At 31.4% G+C, this 14,801-nt stretch overlaps 1 protein-coding gene across 2 annotated transcripts in view; it reads right to left on the bottom strand.

The window, feature by feature from the left end:
• The window catches only part of KIAA0825 (KIAA0825 ortholog), a 352,289-nt gene that overhangs the window by 303,727 nt on the left and 33,761 nt on the right, over nt 1-14,801 (bottom strand). For both annotated transcript variants that reach the window (XM_036226108.1, XM_036226109.1), the window contains exon 3: nt 7,133-7,264. In XM_036226108.1, coding sequence (XP_036082001.1) covers nt 7,133-7,263 — 131 coding nt within the window. In that variant the 5' untranslated portion in view covers nt 7,264. The remainder of the gene's footprint in view (nt 1-7,132; nt 7,265-14,801) is intronic.

Below are 14,801 nucleotides of genomic sequence, written 5' to 3'. Positions count from 1 at the left end.
CCCTAAGCATACACCTTGACTCTAGGGACCCTTTATCAAAGGTTTTTATTATAGCATCCTCATGTGTCTCATTCAATGAAATCTAATAGATTACAGCAGTGTGAATTGGAAAGGCTCAGTGGTTAGTCTACCTAAATCTGTTTCAATCAGGACTCAGCTTTTAGTCTAATCTCTAACATCTGAATCTGGGTTGAGGCCAATAACTACAATTTATAAAGAGGGTAAAGCCTTCAGAGGTCTAGATATTTTAGTAATCTGTCTAAACACTGATAAAGGGATTGAGTAGTTATATTTCAGAGGACCTCCCTCATTGATAGAAACTTAAGACAGTTGAGCTAGTTTTTAAAATCATGTTGTCACAAATTTTAAAATGTCAGAACTCATTATATGCACCTGATTTTGTTTTTAGTTGGCTAAATATCTTGTCATTCTGCCACTCACCACTGTCTATACATTTTGCTCTAAAGATGAAATTGAAGTCTAGAGATTTATTATTATATTATATAATAATATAATTATGATTATTATATAAGAGAAACATTTTCAAAATTTAAGATGAATGTCACTTTGGTATGTAATCTGACAATTTATCTTCCTTAATTGAGGTCAGATTTAAATTAAAAATTAATTTTCAACATGTAAAAGGTAACATATTATTCTTGTATATGTTAATAATATAAAAGTCACTTATTGAATAAAGGCATATTTAATAAATGCTAACTGAATGGTGAATATGTGTTAGAGACTGTGATGTAGAGATCCAAACATGAAAAAGCCATGGTCCCATACCTAAAGGAACTCTGTTGAGTGAGAGAGATAGACATGTGAAAAAATAACTATACTATAGTAAGACTTGATCATAGGTGTGTATAATGTGCTAAGCGAGTGCATAGGAGGGAGTCACTAAATGTGCCTGTGGAAAGTGTAGAAAGGCTTTCCTTTGTAAAAGATTATATATAAGGGTATTGATGCATTAAGAAAATTAATGGAATCTTTGTACTTAGAATTCCCTGGCACCTGGTCCCTGAGAATTCAGTGCCGATTGTGTAATCTAACTGCAAGGTCACTTTAGAACTATATTTCTTTGGGAAATAATAAAAAACATAAATTTATTTTTATGGTCACAACTACATTTATGCTCATATGTATATGTGTATGTATATATGCACTATCATACTTCCAAAAGATTGAGATGCCCTACAATTAAACAGACATCATTAAAAAAACAATAGCACAAGAGCCTATTATGGACTGGTGTAGCTAAGGATAGGAAGAGCCACAAAATAGTTAAAGGGAAATTAGAGCTACGTTCCACTGGCTAATATTATGAAAACTTTTTTGGTGTAAAGGTTGTGGAAAACATACATGTGTGCTTTCATAGGTGGCTGGAATTTTTGTTTTTATTTTTTAAATCAAGGTAGCAGTGTCATGGCAGAGATTAAAAACTATTTCTAAAGATTAGTTTAAAGACCATGGTATGGAAAATTTAAACATTAAAAACATTTTTTATAAGTTTTACATTTTGATGCTCTTGTTTATACTTCTTACCCACAACATAAATTCAGTCTAAGCAAAAGGCTTTTTCAATTCTATCTCATGTTAAAAAGCACAAAGAAATAGTTGTGCGGTAAATAGAGTTTTCTGGGTTTTAGTTAAGTCTAGCTTATCTAACTAGATTACTAAAATTCTTTGGAATCAACAAGTAATTAATAGAGAAGGCTGTGTATAAAAACAAGTGTGTAATTAAACTATAAGTTGTGGAATAAAAATTCATTTTCCTGAGACAAAGATATTTCTGAATATTATTTTTTTAAAGATTGAGAAAAGAATTCATAAAACTATTTCAATGGCTAAAAAGTACAGTAAGAAATTAAACATTTATGCTGAACTGTTTTCAATTTCAGAGAGGTTTTGGCTATTACAAAATGTTTTAACTATACTTTCCACGACACCAAATCCTGTTAACACCATCTCCTTAAACATTTTTCAAATATATCCTCTTCTTCCATTCCTATCCTGAAAATTGTACTCAGATTCTAATCTCTCATCTGGACTATATTAAGAGCCTCCCAAGATTCTATTGTTAACCTTCTTTCCTTTTATTCAGAGTTATCCTATAAGGAACGTATTATGAAAGAAACTTCAGAGTTAGGACCTTTTGTAATTTGCTGCTTTATACCGCCAATCCTTACCACTCAAGTTTAGAGAGGCTTTTAAATAATCCAGATTGTTTTAAGAAGGTTCAGAACCAGTGTATGGCTAGACCAACCTACAAAATCTAAAGCACTTTAAAAAGAGTCAACCAGTTGCAAAATACACCCAAAACTTCCAGTCAGTGGCAGAGTAGCCTTGGCAGTACTAGGTGAGCCAAGACATTGTTAGATTTCTTCTTCTCCCTCTTAAATTTACATTTGGCTTGAGATTACTTTTCATAGACTGTACTTCTGGGAGCTAAATAGATGTGACACAGGGTTACGTTAAAGATATAAATAGAAATGTTCTTTAACTACACTAGTGGTTTGACAATGAATTTAACCTATAAGCAACCATATTCAGGCCTCGCCTAGTAGAAAATGGGTAAAAGAACTAACATTTATTGAGCCTTAATTATGCTAGGAACTGATAGGCATTTGAAGTACACAAATTTCATTTAATCTGCCTAATGTTTTGTGAGGCAAGCATTATTATTCTGAGGGTAGAGTAACTCAAGTAAGGACGCAGAGTTTTGAATCTGCTTACAATTAACTTCTCAAAACATCATTTTGCCTCCTGGTGGTCTAGGGGACAATTTTTTATTGTCTTATTGTCTATTTGGTCTTATGCTTAGTTGGTCAAGAATACAGGAATCAAAAACACATAAACACTTAAAATTTGTGTATTACTTGAAATAATCTCTTAATAATCATCTAATGGAGTTCCTGATCCCACATTTTACCCTACTCATCTTTCATCTTCCTAAAGCAGACAGAAGCCTAAGGGAAGCATTGAGGGCACATAGTGTAGGAATACTGAAGGCCAGGATCCTGTCTGCCTGGGAGGCATTTTTAATTCTGAGGAGGACAAGAGTCCTGAAAAGGACCCAGACAGAAGTAACTAGAAAGTGGTTGTGTAGGTTTTATTCTGGGTTCAAGGGTAGTTGAGGAAACTTCAGGTTTCTTTCCATTTGGCTTGGTCTTGTTCAGTAGGATAGGAGAAGAGGTAGGGATTCTGTCAAATGGAGTACAGAATAACAGAGAAATGCAAAAGAGGAGTACAAGCACAGGAAATTAAGAAAGGAGCAAATATTCATTTATATCCTCTTATTATTAAATAAGTGCCAAAATACTGCCAAAAATAATAATACACAATACAGTCTTTGAAATGACTAATTTTCATTTTATACAATTTGCTTTGGTCATAAAATATACTAGTGTGTGTGTGTGTGTGTGTGTGTGTGTGTGTGTGTGTGTCCACTGGGAGATTAGTGGTTCTGCCATGACAAATTCAAAGTTGTTAGCTTATAATTTCTTTTGGTTACTTCTTTTATAACTTTAGGGCATCATGTGGAAAACCCTAAAGAAAACATTTAAATATAAATTTAAAAAATTTAAGCATTATGTGAGAAATAAGTATAATCCATGGAATATGTATCTACCAAGAATAAGCAGGGTTAAATTTAGAGAAAGCGTGTATTCAACATCTGTCATAACATAAAGTTAATGCTACCCCCTACCCTTTCCCTACAACAGATCTCCTGGATTCAGACAGATGATATTATCCATGGTAGCACTTCTTGTTTATTCTTTATGTTAATTTTTTTTTATAAAGTAGTAATCTTGCACCACTACCAGAAAAACTGATGTCCTATGAGGTACACACATAGATTGTCTAAAATTAGAAATCAGAAAGGTAAAATAAACTCTTAATGATATAATTATATCTATCTAACTAAACATTAAGAGGTGAAAAATCATCCTATGTCACATTATGAGTTCAAAGGAACTTCTATATCCCTATATTTTGTTAAACTAATAATAGGTTCCAGTCCGTTTAAAAAATATTTCAGTGCCATGTGTGGTTTTCAGTTACTGAACTGAGTCTGTGGGTACAACATTCATATAGAACTATCTCAAGTGACCATTGATCTTTACAAGGGATAAAGTAAGGGAGTATGTACTGTATGCTACATTTAGAATCAAGTTATTTACCCTCTTGTTCCCAATTTTGATATGTGTTAAAAATAAATGATTCACTCTCACCGATTTCCACTGTCAGACCTAAGAGACACCTAGCTCTGACAGAAAAGGAAATGAGGATGTAAAAATGAGAGAAGGACAGCCTTTCTTGAAGGATGGGTTAAGGTTCAGTGACCTCTGGGCACTCTGGTCCAATCAGGGGAATCACTGCTCCATTCTTAGAATCACTGCTTTGGGGAAGCAAAAGACCCTATGGCTCATAAAACCTGATGATATTAAGAAGAGGGGAGAAATTCACACTTAGAATTCAAGGTCACTGCTAGAAATACAACTTTAAAAATTTAAGAGTAAGGGAAAATACCATATTTAAAAATGAATTACTCATGTTTTTTTCTTTTAAAAGTATTGGGAAAACTCATATCATACAGATGTTCATTACTTATTCAATGTACACCATCGAGAGATAAATGGAACTGTTCGAATACAAAAATGCCAAAGGTAATTCAACTACTGCAGTGTAAGTGTGGCATAACTGATTTGTCATGACATACAATTTTCTAAAAGCCATTCTGTTAGAAGGCAATAAATGAGTGCATAAATGATTTACACTCTTCTGAGCTATGGTTATTATTCAGTATTTTATTTTTAAAAATATATACTATTATGTTTATTCTCTAGAGTATAATAAAAACATAATTGAATTTGATGAAAAATAGACTTGATTCTAAATGTAGCATACAGTACATACTCCCTTACTTTATCCCTTGTAAAGATCAATGGTCACTTGAGATAGTTCTGTTCTAGGTTTGATTTAATATATGGGCAATAAAATATTTTTAATTTAAAAATTATATCCTTACATTCCATGTCATATTTTCTTTTTAATACTAACATCTGAGTTTTAACCTAAACAACAATATATAAATGCAAAATACAATATTTTAATCACTGTTTTACTTCTAAAAATAATTTCTTACTGACCAGGTAGCAGGAAACTAACTATAGATGGTTTAGCAAATAAAAATAAAAGCATCAGAGTTCAGTGACTTGTTTTGTTTTGATGAAACCTAAATGCTATAATAAAGACAGTTTCCTTTAAAAAAAATATTAAAAATTTGTTTTAACATAACCTTGTCTGGAAATTACAAAAATAACATAACCTAGTTAAACCAATACTATTTTCATTTATATTTCCTTTGGGTTAGAAACTTTGTCATGTAATAATACATAAAATAAATATATAAATTACATAAAATTATATAAATAACATAATTACACTGAAGTTTAATACAGTTACTATATATTCATACGTAATATAAATTATAATATATACTCTATAGTATGGTTAAGTCATACATATGCTATTTAAAAAATACACATATAAAACATGACATGAAATATAAGGATATAATTTTTAAATTAAAAAATATAAATATATGGTAAGGGCAAATACAAATACAAATTAAAAATAAGAGGCTTAATTTTCCCTTTTAAATAAGGGAAAAGATTTCTGTCCATTCCTTTTCTTAAAACTTTTACCTTAGAAACTTGTAACTGTAAGTACATCTCTTTGAAATGTATCCCTTGGAAAATTAGATAGGCCTTTTTGTCAGCTTTCTCAGCCAGGACTATCTTTCTCAAGAATCTGGGAGTCATCTATGCCAAATGCAAACACCTATCACTCAGTTCCTGAGGAAGACTAGGAGCCTAACTTCAGTGGGTGCCCCTTTCCAATTTGCAGAACTAGTTGTCAAAAAAATATGAGAAATTCATTTCTCTTAGCTAACACAGCTGTTCTTTAAACCGTGACAAAGTTAGGATGAACTATGCGTAGAAAAAAATAAAAGTGCTGTCAAATCTTCTATTTGAGGACCATTAATATTGTTTGTCTTGACAACATGTACGGAATGGATTGTACCTACTATATAAAGGGGTGAGATTCCTCTCTGTTTGTGCAGTATCTTTGCAGATTGCCTGTAATGGGCATGACATTCTGGTTTTAATACTTGTTGAATAATAAATCCTTTGTGGAGAGGATTTCTGGGATGGGAGAAGATTTTGTTAATTATAATTCCCATCAATATGCTATCTTCTGAATTTAAGTTTTCTATGCCCATTTTTATGATGATGAAAATTAATTGTATTCTCACATAAAACATGAGGGAAAAAACCATAGGAACATTTCACTTGCTTAGTTCAGTTCTTTCACAATTCAATACAACTATCCCTTAAATTTTAAAAAAGGAAATACTATGTCATTCTACAATAGAAATTTTTACTGTTTTGCATTTTTGTAACCCAAATGGAGTATGTTATTAGAATCTTTCACCAAAAAGATTAAAATAAGTGAACTGACTCAAGGGTCCACAGATACATATGAAGACAAAGTCTTTTCTATCACAGAACATGTGTTAGTGGAAGACTAACAGTCTCTTTCCCCAGTATACGGTAACACTAACTTTCGTAGTAAGTGATGAAGACTAATATAACAGCAATTCTCTATGAATTCCTTAGCCTTCCAAATAAGAGGAGACTTAAAATGACAAACATTTATAAAAATAATCTATTTTTCATGTTCTATTTTCAACAACTCAAACAATGGTGACTTCATACTATCATTTTAATACCTATTTCAAAATTTTAATTTCTGTGCTTATCCATCTAATAAGAATGTTTAATTCTAAACATATTAATGAAAATCCAGGCTATCAATATTGGCAAACTCTACGAAATCATTAATAGAAATGCAATAGACTTTATTTGAAGGTAATGCGTATATTTTCTAGTTTTATTTAAAGTACTAATCAGATAAGGAAAATATGTTAAATTTTAGGGGAAGGGTCTAATCAATTTTTTTCAGCAAAGTTAATTACAATTAAAAATAAAAATTATCTAGGAGTAAAGTTTGTGTAAATAAAGCATGAAACCAACTTGTTTTAAATAAGTACAATATTTACCTTGTAGCATTTTGTTCTATCTTTTCATCAATGTCACTGAAGATCTGCTTAAACTCCAAGTCTCCAGGAAATGAATTTAACAAACAATGTAGGTCAAAGGAATTATGGGAATATTCATCTCCCCAATCCATTCTGAGGAACAAGAATAGAAAACATGTCAGTTATCTCAAAATGAAGAAAAACACCCAGCTCAAGTCGTGAGACTAAACCGAAAACAATAATTCTCATTTTTAGGCAAAAAGAAATATAGTAGGAAGAGAACTAGGGTATTATTAATCTAGGTAGAGTGTTTTGTTATTTAAACTTCATGAGGTGTGACCTAATTTTCACACTCTTCTATGGTTTGAAAGATGAACAAAACAGCACCCCTCAGAGAGTACTTAAATATCCTGCTGCTTCTCACTGTAACCGAGAGCGCAAAAGAACTAACAAAGCCTCACAGACCACTGTGAACAAAGGTGGCTGCAAAAAGAACTTAACACCTTCCTTCCAGTCTTGTCTACCTCAAGATTTTTAAAGTCTCATCCCCAGTCCCTATTTATATACAAAAAAGGCAAAAACTTCTCCTCTAGCACCCCTGTTAACCTAAGTATTGATAAGTAAAACTTAAATATGCTACTTCTTATAGAGATATATGCATTTTCCCACTACCAAAGCTTCAATCACTCATTCATTCATTACATATATATTTATCAAATGTTCGATAGGTAACAGGTACTGCTATAGAAGCAGGGAATATAGTTGCAACAAATCAAAGTCCCTGCGCTTATAGAGTTTTTATTCTCTTGAGGAAGGTAGATTTTAAAAACAATTAAACAGATACATTTTATAGAAGATCACATGGTGAGAAGTGCTATGAGAACAAGTAAATCAAGACAATGGGAGAGAGAAAGATTGATGGAGCTAATGCAGAGCGTGAATTATTTTATTTAGGGATGCTATTTTTGGACATGAAATAGTGCTTATAAAGTATTTTGATGATTGATGGTATAAATGAATGAGAAATTTAAACATTAAATTAAAACAAATATACATGAAATAAATATTAACAAAAAAGGCTTAGGTAAATGTGGTTTTAGTTCAGATAAATCTAAAATACTTGAAAACTGTCTAAAAGTGCTGCATAGGCTACAATACTAATGGATTTCTTCATCTTTAATTATTTAATTATTAATTAAGTCAGCTAATTTATTATCCTATAATTAAATAACTAAAAATTTCTCATAAGTCCTATCGGAAAGTCAAAGAATTAGTCTTGGGATAAAGCTTTTACTTGTCTTCATAGATACTATTTTAAAAAGAAAAGACTCAACTAAAATGTTTTAATGTAAAAGTCTACAGCATCACAAAGTATGCCATTTATAAACTCAATTAATTCCAAATACAGTATAAGAACTATAGTTTAGAATGAGTCACCCCAAGATATGACTTTGTAACGTACAGATTGTTTTGAGCTAAAGGCAACCATGACCCTGCTGACTCAAGAAAAACTTCTGCCCGCCCTGCTCCCGCTTTAACTACCTAAAAGAATTTGAATTATGGGTCTTGCCCATAATAAGAGATTATCAGAGGTAACCTGTTTTGACCTATCTATATGGCAGGGCAAACTACTAATTACTGAACATCTGCTCTTCTTTCATCTGCAGTGACCTTCTTCTCTGAAGTCCTAAGGTGATCCTTAGCTCAGAATATCATGTATACTTCATTTTCCCATTTTGTCTTTGAACCTCTCACGTATGTGGAGTTCCCATGTGTACACAGGCATTAAGTTTGGTTACTTTCACTTGTTAATCTGTCTCATGTGGATTTAATTATTAGATCAGCTGAAAGGACCTTGAGGGTAGAGGAAAGTTTCTGCTCCCCCCAACAACATGAATATAACATTTTAAAGTAACAGAATCCTAATAGATTTGGATTCATTGCTTTCAAAATATTTTCCAATAAAGTATAATTTCTCATTTGAAAACAAGTATCTGCCTATAATGTGCCATAACAAATAATAACCTGAAATCAGGCTAAAAAACAAAACAAACAAATTATAAGCTAAATGGTAGAAAACTCAATGTCCTTCAAAATTATATTTCTTTAGGACACCAAAACCTCAATATTTCCATGAAACTAATAAGTCTGATATCTTTATATCTCCTTAGCATCTCAAGTAGTTACAGCTCTTATCAGAAAAGCCACTCCTAAATCCAATGGAGTGTAATTCATTATGATCACTAATAATGAATTTATATATTTGCATACTTTTAAATCATTTTGGGTAGTTCGACTCTTCAGATGAGCTTATTAAAAAATTGTTGCAAAAAAAGAAAATTTCAGTTTTGTAATAAAAAGATTTTATTGGCTGAGTGTTCTTGTAGAGAACTCAAACTTAGTAAATATTTTGTAGCAAGTTTCTCTGTATAAAACAAATTATATATCAATACTCTGTATAGAGTTGTCCCAATCTGTCAATACTATAAAGCCTCATTAATTCAGATAACATATATTTAAAATTTAAGAAAATATATATATTTTCTTAATATCAAATGTAATATCAAAACAGAAATGATTTGTTGTATATCTTGTATGCACAAGATACTTTATATATATCATCTTCCTTGTCATAATAACTCTAGAATATAGTTACTGTCCTTATTTATAGGGGAGGAAACTTGAGTCCAGAGATTAACTAACATGTCCATGTGACATAGATAACCAGTGCTATGGGCAGGGTTTGAACCAAGGTCTATTTGGTTCTAAAACTTGAGGATGCTCCTATCTTGAGAAATGAATCATTTACTGCATAAAGAACAGTTTTGTAGAAATGACATTAACCAAAATGTTAAAATGGTTATCCTAAGATATTTAGACTGTGGTTGATTTTTATTGTCTTTTTTATAGTTAGCATTTTCCTGTTCTTGAAATAAGTATTATCAATTTGCATATAATTGGGAAAATATTTTTAAAAGACATGACCCTTGCTCACAGGGGGCTTATCTTTTATTTTACATTTTCCATTTGTTGTCATTTGAAACATCTTCCCACTTTAACACTTCTCTCGTTAGTCATATTTATCATTTGTTTCAAAATCTATTCAAAACTTATATAATTCCTAAATATCTCATATAACTATGACCATTTCACCAAACTTGTTATATTATTTTGTGACTTTGTATTATTTTGATATTCAATGAATGTATTATTGCCATCATTGAAATAATTTCTGAAGTAAAATAATAATTGACTGCAATATGTTGAGCATTCAGCTGGGGCTAGTGACCATGATTTTGAAGGCTTCCCAATTGACATGGTTGTGTGATTTTCTCTATCAAACTTCAGTAGAGACATTAATCAATAAATACAAAGAATGTATTAAAGGAATGTCACTTAATAACAATGATAGGGTACCAGAAAGATGATGGTTCAGAGTTTTCATGTGACTGGCATAAATCTGTGATGCTTCCATAGCTCTGGTAAGGTTCTAAGGCGATGAAAAGTAAGAGAAACAAGAGTCACATTTTAGCTAAAGAGGCAGCAAGTTTAAGATGCTGTGTAAGAGAGAGAGAGAGAAAAAAAAAAAAGAAACCTGATGGGCAAAATAGAATAAGATGAGAAAATTAACCCGAGTGAATACTGATGCACAGGACCAGCACAAGAAATGAATAAAGGAGAGTAATACACTGTGGTAAGTGATGCTAAAGTTTGGATTTAGAAGTTCTCTCATTAGACTGACAGTGATCCCTGTTGGACTGTGGTGAGAAAGAAGCATGCACAGAATGGGCAAGAACATAGGCACTGATCCACGCATTTCCATACATGCACTCCATGGGCCCACAACGACACTGCTGGTGGGCATCGTGAAGGAGCAGAGAGAGAGACTGGACGGTCTCTCCTCACAAGAAGCGAAGTCAGGAAAAAGAATAAGGCCATGAAAAAGGGAGCCAGTAGAAAGATAGCTACCATTCTCTAAGTAAAAGATAACTATGACCTCAATAACAGAAAAGTAAATTACTGAGGTATCAATGTAGTTTGGCAAATACTTCAATGGTATTTTAGAAAGGCAGAAGTAACTTTAAAAATTTTATGGGAAAAGAGGAGAGGCTGTAAAGTCGTGGGTCAGGATATATCTTTACAGTCTCTCTATGTTCCTGTACTTCCAACTATTAAATTGTCATCAGAAAGATAATAATAATTTGATGTAATGAATGAAGTTTCTTACTGTAACCCATGAAAATAAAAAATGAGAGCTATAACTTTTTAAAGTACAGTAACTTTGTTTTTGAAATTTCCATTCCACCATATTGTTTGTAAATGTTCTTTTCTCCTGTAATGTTTCTGATTACTTTTTTGTATAAGATTAAAAACACAGTGCTTAATATTTCAAACACATATTAACAAGCAATCTAATATTAATTACTGCCCTTAAAAATGAGTTAAGTTTGAAGAATTATATCTAAGCCAAACATCTGTAGATCATGTTTCAGCTATAGGCAAATTATAACAGTTGAGTTATAAATTCCTAAGAACAGTAACTACAATGAAATATGAACATATTATAAGTACTGCCAGAAAACATTATAATAAAGCAATAAAAATAGCATACTTTGTGATCAAAAGAAAGTCCACAAAAATTTTGGAATTGCTCTTGTCCTTTAACATATTTTAACCTGATACTTTTCTATACTAGAATCTCTTCTTTTTAATATAAACACATATAATGGTTATAGTCCTCATTTTATATTTTTTCTGTTTCTGTGGACTTAATGTATTTACCAGCTCTGGCTCATCTGAAGTATAAATGTTCAATATCACTGTTTAAAATAAACACTGTTAATGAGTATAGTAAGGAAGTGAGGTGCTCTGATTAATTAAAAATAAATATAGTTCTATATATAACTGAAAATGTTTCAAAATGTTTCATTACAATAAAACACATTTAACTCTAAACATCATTGAACCAAGAATCAATAGATTTGAGTCCTGATCCTGGTTCTACTAATGTCTGTGTAAACTGGGATAAGTTACTCAATCTCTCAAGAGGGATGGAACTCAAGTTGCTCATTTATAAAATGAGGTGAATGGATTTATTAGGCTCTGAGGTTCATTCTAGCTATAAACTTGTATTCTATAAAGAATGATGGAGAAGTACACATTTCTAACCCTCACCCTCAACTAACTCTTCCAATGGACTATTTTGTTCATTAATATCATCATTTTTTCTGTATTTTAGACTCTCAGAGCCATTTTAATTCTTCTCTTTTCCCTTCCTCAAGACTACTATAGGAAAAGCTAAAGTAGAATCTATAGCTTATCAAGAAATTATATGTGAAAAGAAGAAATGTGAAGCATCAATATATTCTTTTGCGGTAATAGGTAGATGCCCTGTACTGATGTTCTACCTTCTACCCCCCAGCTCCTGAAAATGTTCTAAGAAGCAACTAGCCCATGTTTCTGGGCTACTCTGTCTTGGCACACTCTTCACTCAACAAAAGATGTCTGAGACCAACTGACTTTGGACATTATTGTCTCCACAAGAAAAAAGGCAACATCAGGGAATACCTTCACAGGCATCATGTATCTTCACTTATTATTCTTTGTATTCTTTATATTATTTGTATTATTCTTTGTAATGCTGGTTTGGTTTAAGTTGCTGGTCTGGTAAAAAGGCAAAATAAAAATAAACTTTGACCAGGTCATCATTCTTAAATCTGTCCTGGCTCATTTTTGCTTTCCTTCCATATCTAGTCACAAAGTGTCTTACTATATGGTTCACAAAGTCCTGCCAACACTGTATAGTTCAAAATTTAACTTTTACTAAACCTTGAAAATTTTATGCATTTCAGTGAACTCATTCATTGAGACATAATTTAAAGGTATGATGACTAAATAATATTAATGATAATAACAGCCAACTCTTATGTAGCATTTATATGGGCCATACATTGTTCTAAGTAATATATATATAAATGAATTTATATATATATAAATTCATTTAATTCTTAACCTAATGCTATGGGATAGGTACTATGATAATCTCCATACTAAAGATGTGGAGACTGAGGCACAGACAGGTTCATAATTTACCCATAATCACTTACTTAGAAAGTGGCAAAGCGGGGATCCAGACTCCTTCAAAGGCTGTCCTTAATCACAGTGCTATATATAAACCACCTCTCTGTATGGACATGTACTTAAAAATTATTTTACCTCTTATGTGGATTGATTTGTTTATAGTCAAATATATTGGGCAGCTTTCCCTAGGGCCATTATAAATTTCCTTCATTATGAAACCTATATAATTTCCAAATTTTTTTCCTTCTTTAAAAGGCTAGGTCTTCCTCTGTGATATTTCAGAGTTGTCAGAAATTTACTTATTTTCAACAATTACTGGAAGGTAAAATTTTAATGTTTTAGCCTCCCACAAAGACTGAGAAATAAGTGAAGTGGATTTCAATTTGTTGATAGTCATTTAAAATAACTTATGCATTAAAGTCTTACATTAGGAAATAAAAAACTTGCTATCTTATTCAATTTATTTTCTCAATTCTCATCTATATATTACATTTCCCCCACAGATTGCTGTACTTTCTACAAGTAATTGTGCAAGTTCTGATTATTATAATTATATGGGCTAGAATATTAATATACAGCCAGTAAGTACTTATATTAGCATACTATAGCTATTAAAATTTCCTTTAATAAAATATAGACTATTTCATTGTAACTCTATTAATAATTTACATATGTGTATGCATGAGGTATAAATTGACAGGATCAGTCAGAATACTCTACTGTAGCTTGACAAGCAAACGGAATTGTCATATGCTTTACTCACCAAATCTGACATTGCTTTATTTTTCAAAGCACTTCTCTTTCTAGAAAATATATTCATTTTAATAACTCTTTATAATCTTCAATATGAAATCTTAGCATTCTCTTGCTTTAGTATAACAGTAAAACCAAGATAATGTGAAAACAAATTTTAATTTCAGCAGTTTTTATAACTTAGCATGTACACATTTCACAGGATTTAAGTCATAAAATTATCATATATTCCGAGATTAGATCTAAATATCACAAATCATGAGGTTAATCATTAACTAATTAATTTTAAAGTATAGTAAAGCCTTATTAATTTGGAGAATAGTACATCAGCATAAGTAGAAAGTTTAAGTTATGGAGCACTTTTTAAAAGACAATTGTATTATGCATTAAGTGGGAATAACAAACATAGCCTATGAGATAACAATTACATTTTAGAGAACTCTCTTTTAATAATTAGATAAGAGTGTTTTTAACCTAGCACATACTTTGTATATAAATGGATATTTCTAAAAGGGTTAGGGTTCTAAAAGTATGTTCCAAGGATTTAAGAATTTCTTCTAAAATGTTGTTACTAGTATTAATAGCTAGTAATGTTAATGGGATACTGTTCTCTTAAATTGTAGTAATATTACTAACTTAAAATTAATTTGATGAATAAAACTCTCCATTTAAATACCCTTTTATGACTTTCAAGGCTTTGCTCCATCAATTATCATTGACTCATGCTACAGTATCAATATCCCTTTCAGCTGACTATAAACAAGCAAGTTTCTTGCTTTTTAGAAACCAACAAACCCTCCCTAGGGCCCTCTTTCTTTCATAGCCCAACATCTCAAAATAGCAGTCCATATTTCCA

The sequence above is a fragment of the Rousettus aegyptiacus genome, unplaced genomic scaffold (assembly GCF_014176215.1).
Source record: "Rousettus aegyptiacus isolate mRouAeg1 unplaced genomic scaffold, mRouAeg1.p scaffold_m13_p_8, whole genome shotgun sequence".
In the NCBI taxonomy this organism is placed as follows: domain Eukaryota; kingdom Metazoa; phylum Chordata; class Mammalia; order Chiroptera; family Pteropodidae; genus Rousettus; species Rousettus aegyptiacus.
The sequence above is the reverse complement of the archived record's forward strand: the minus strand, read 5'-3'. Positions and strand labels throughout refer to the sequence as shown.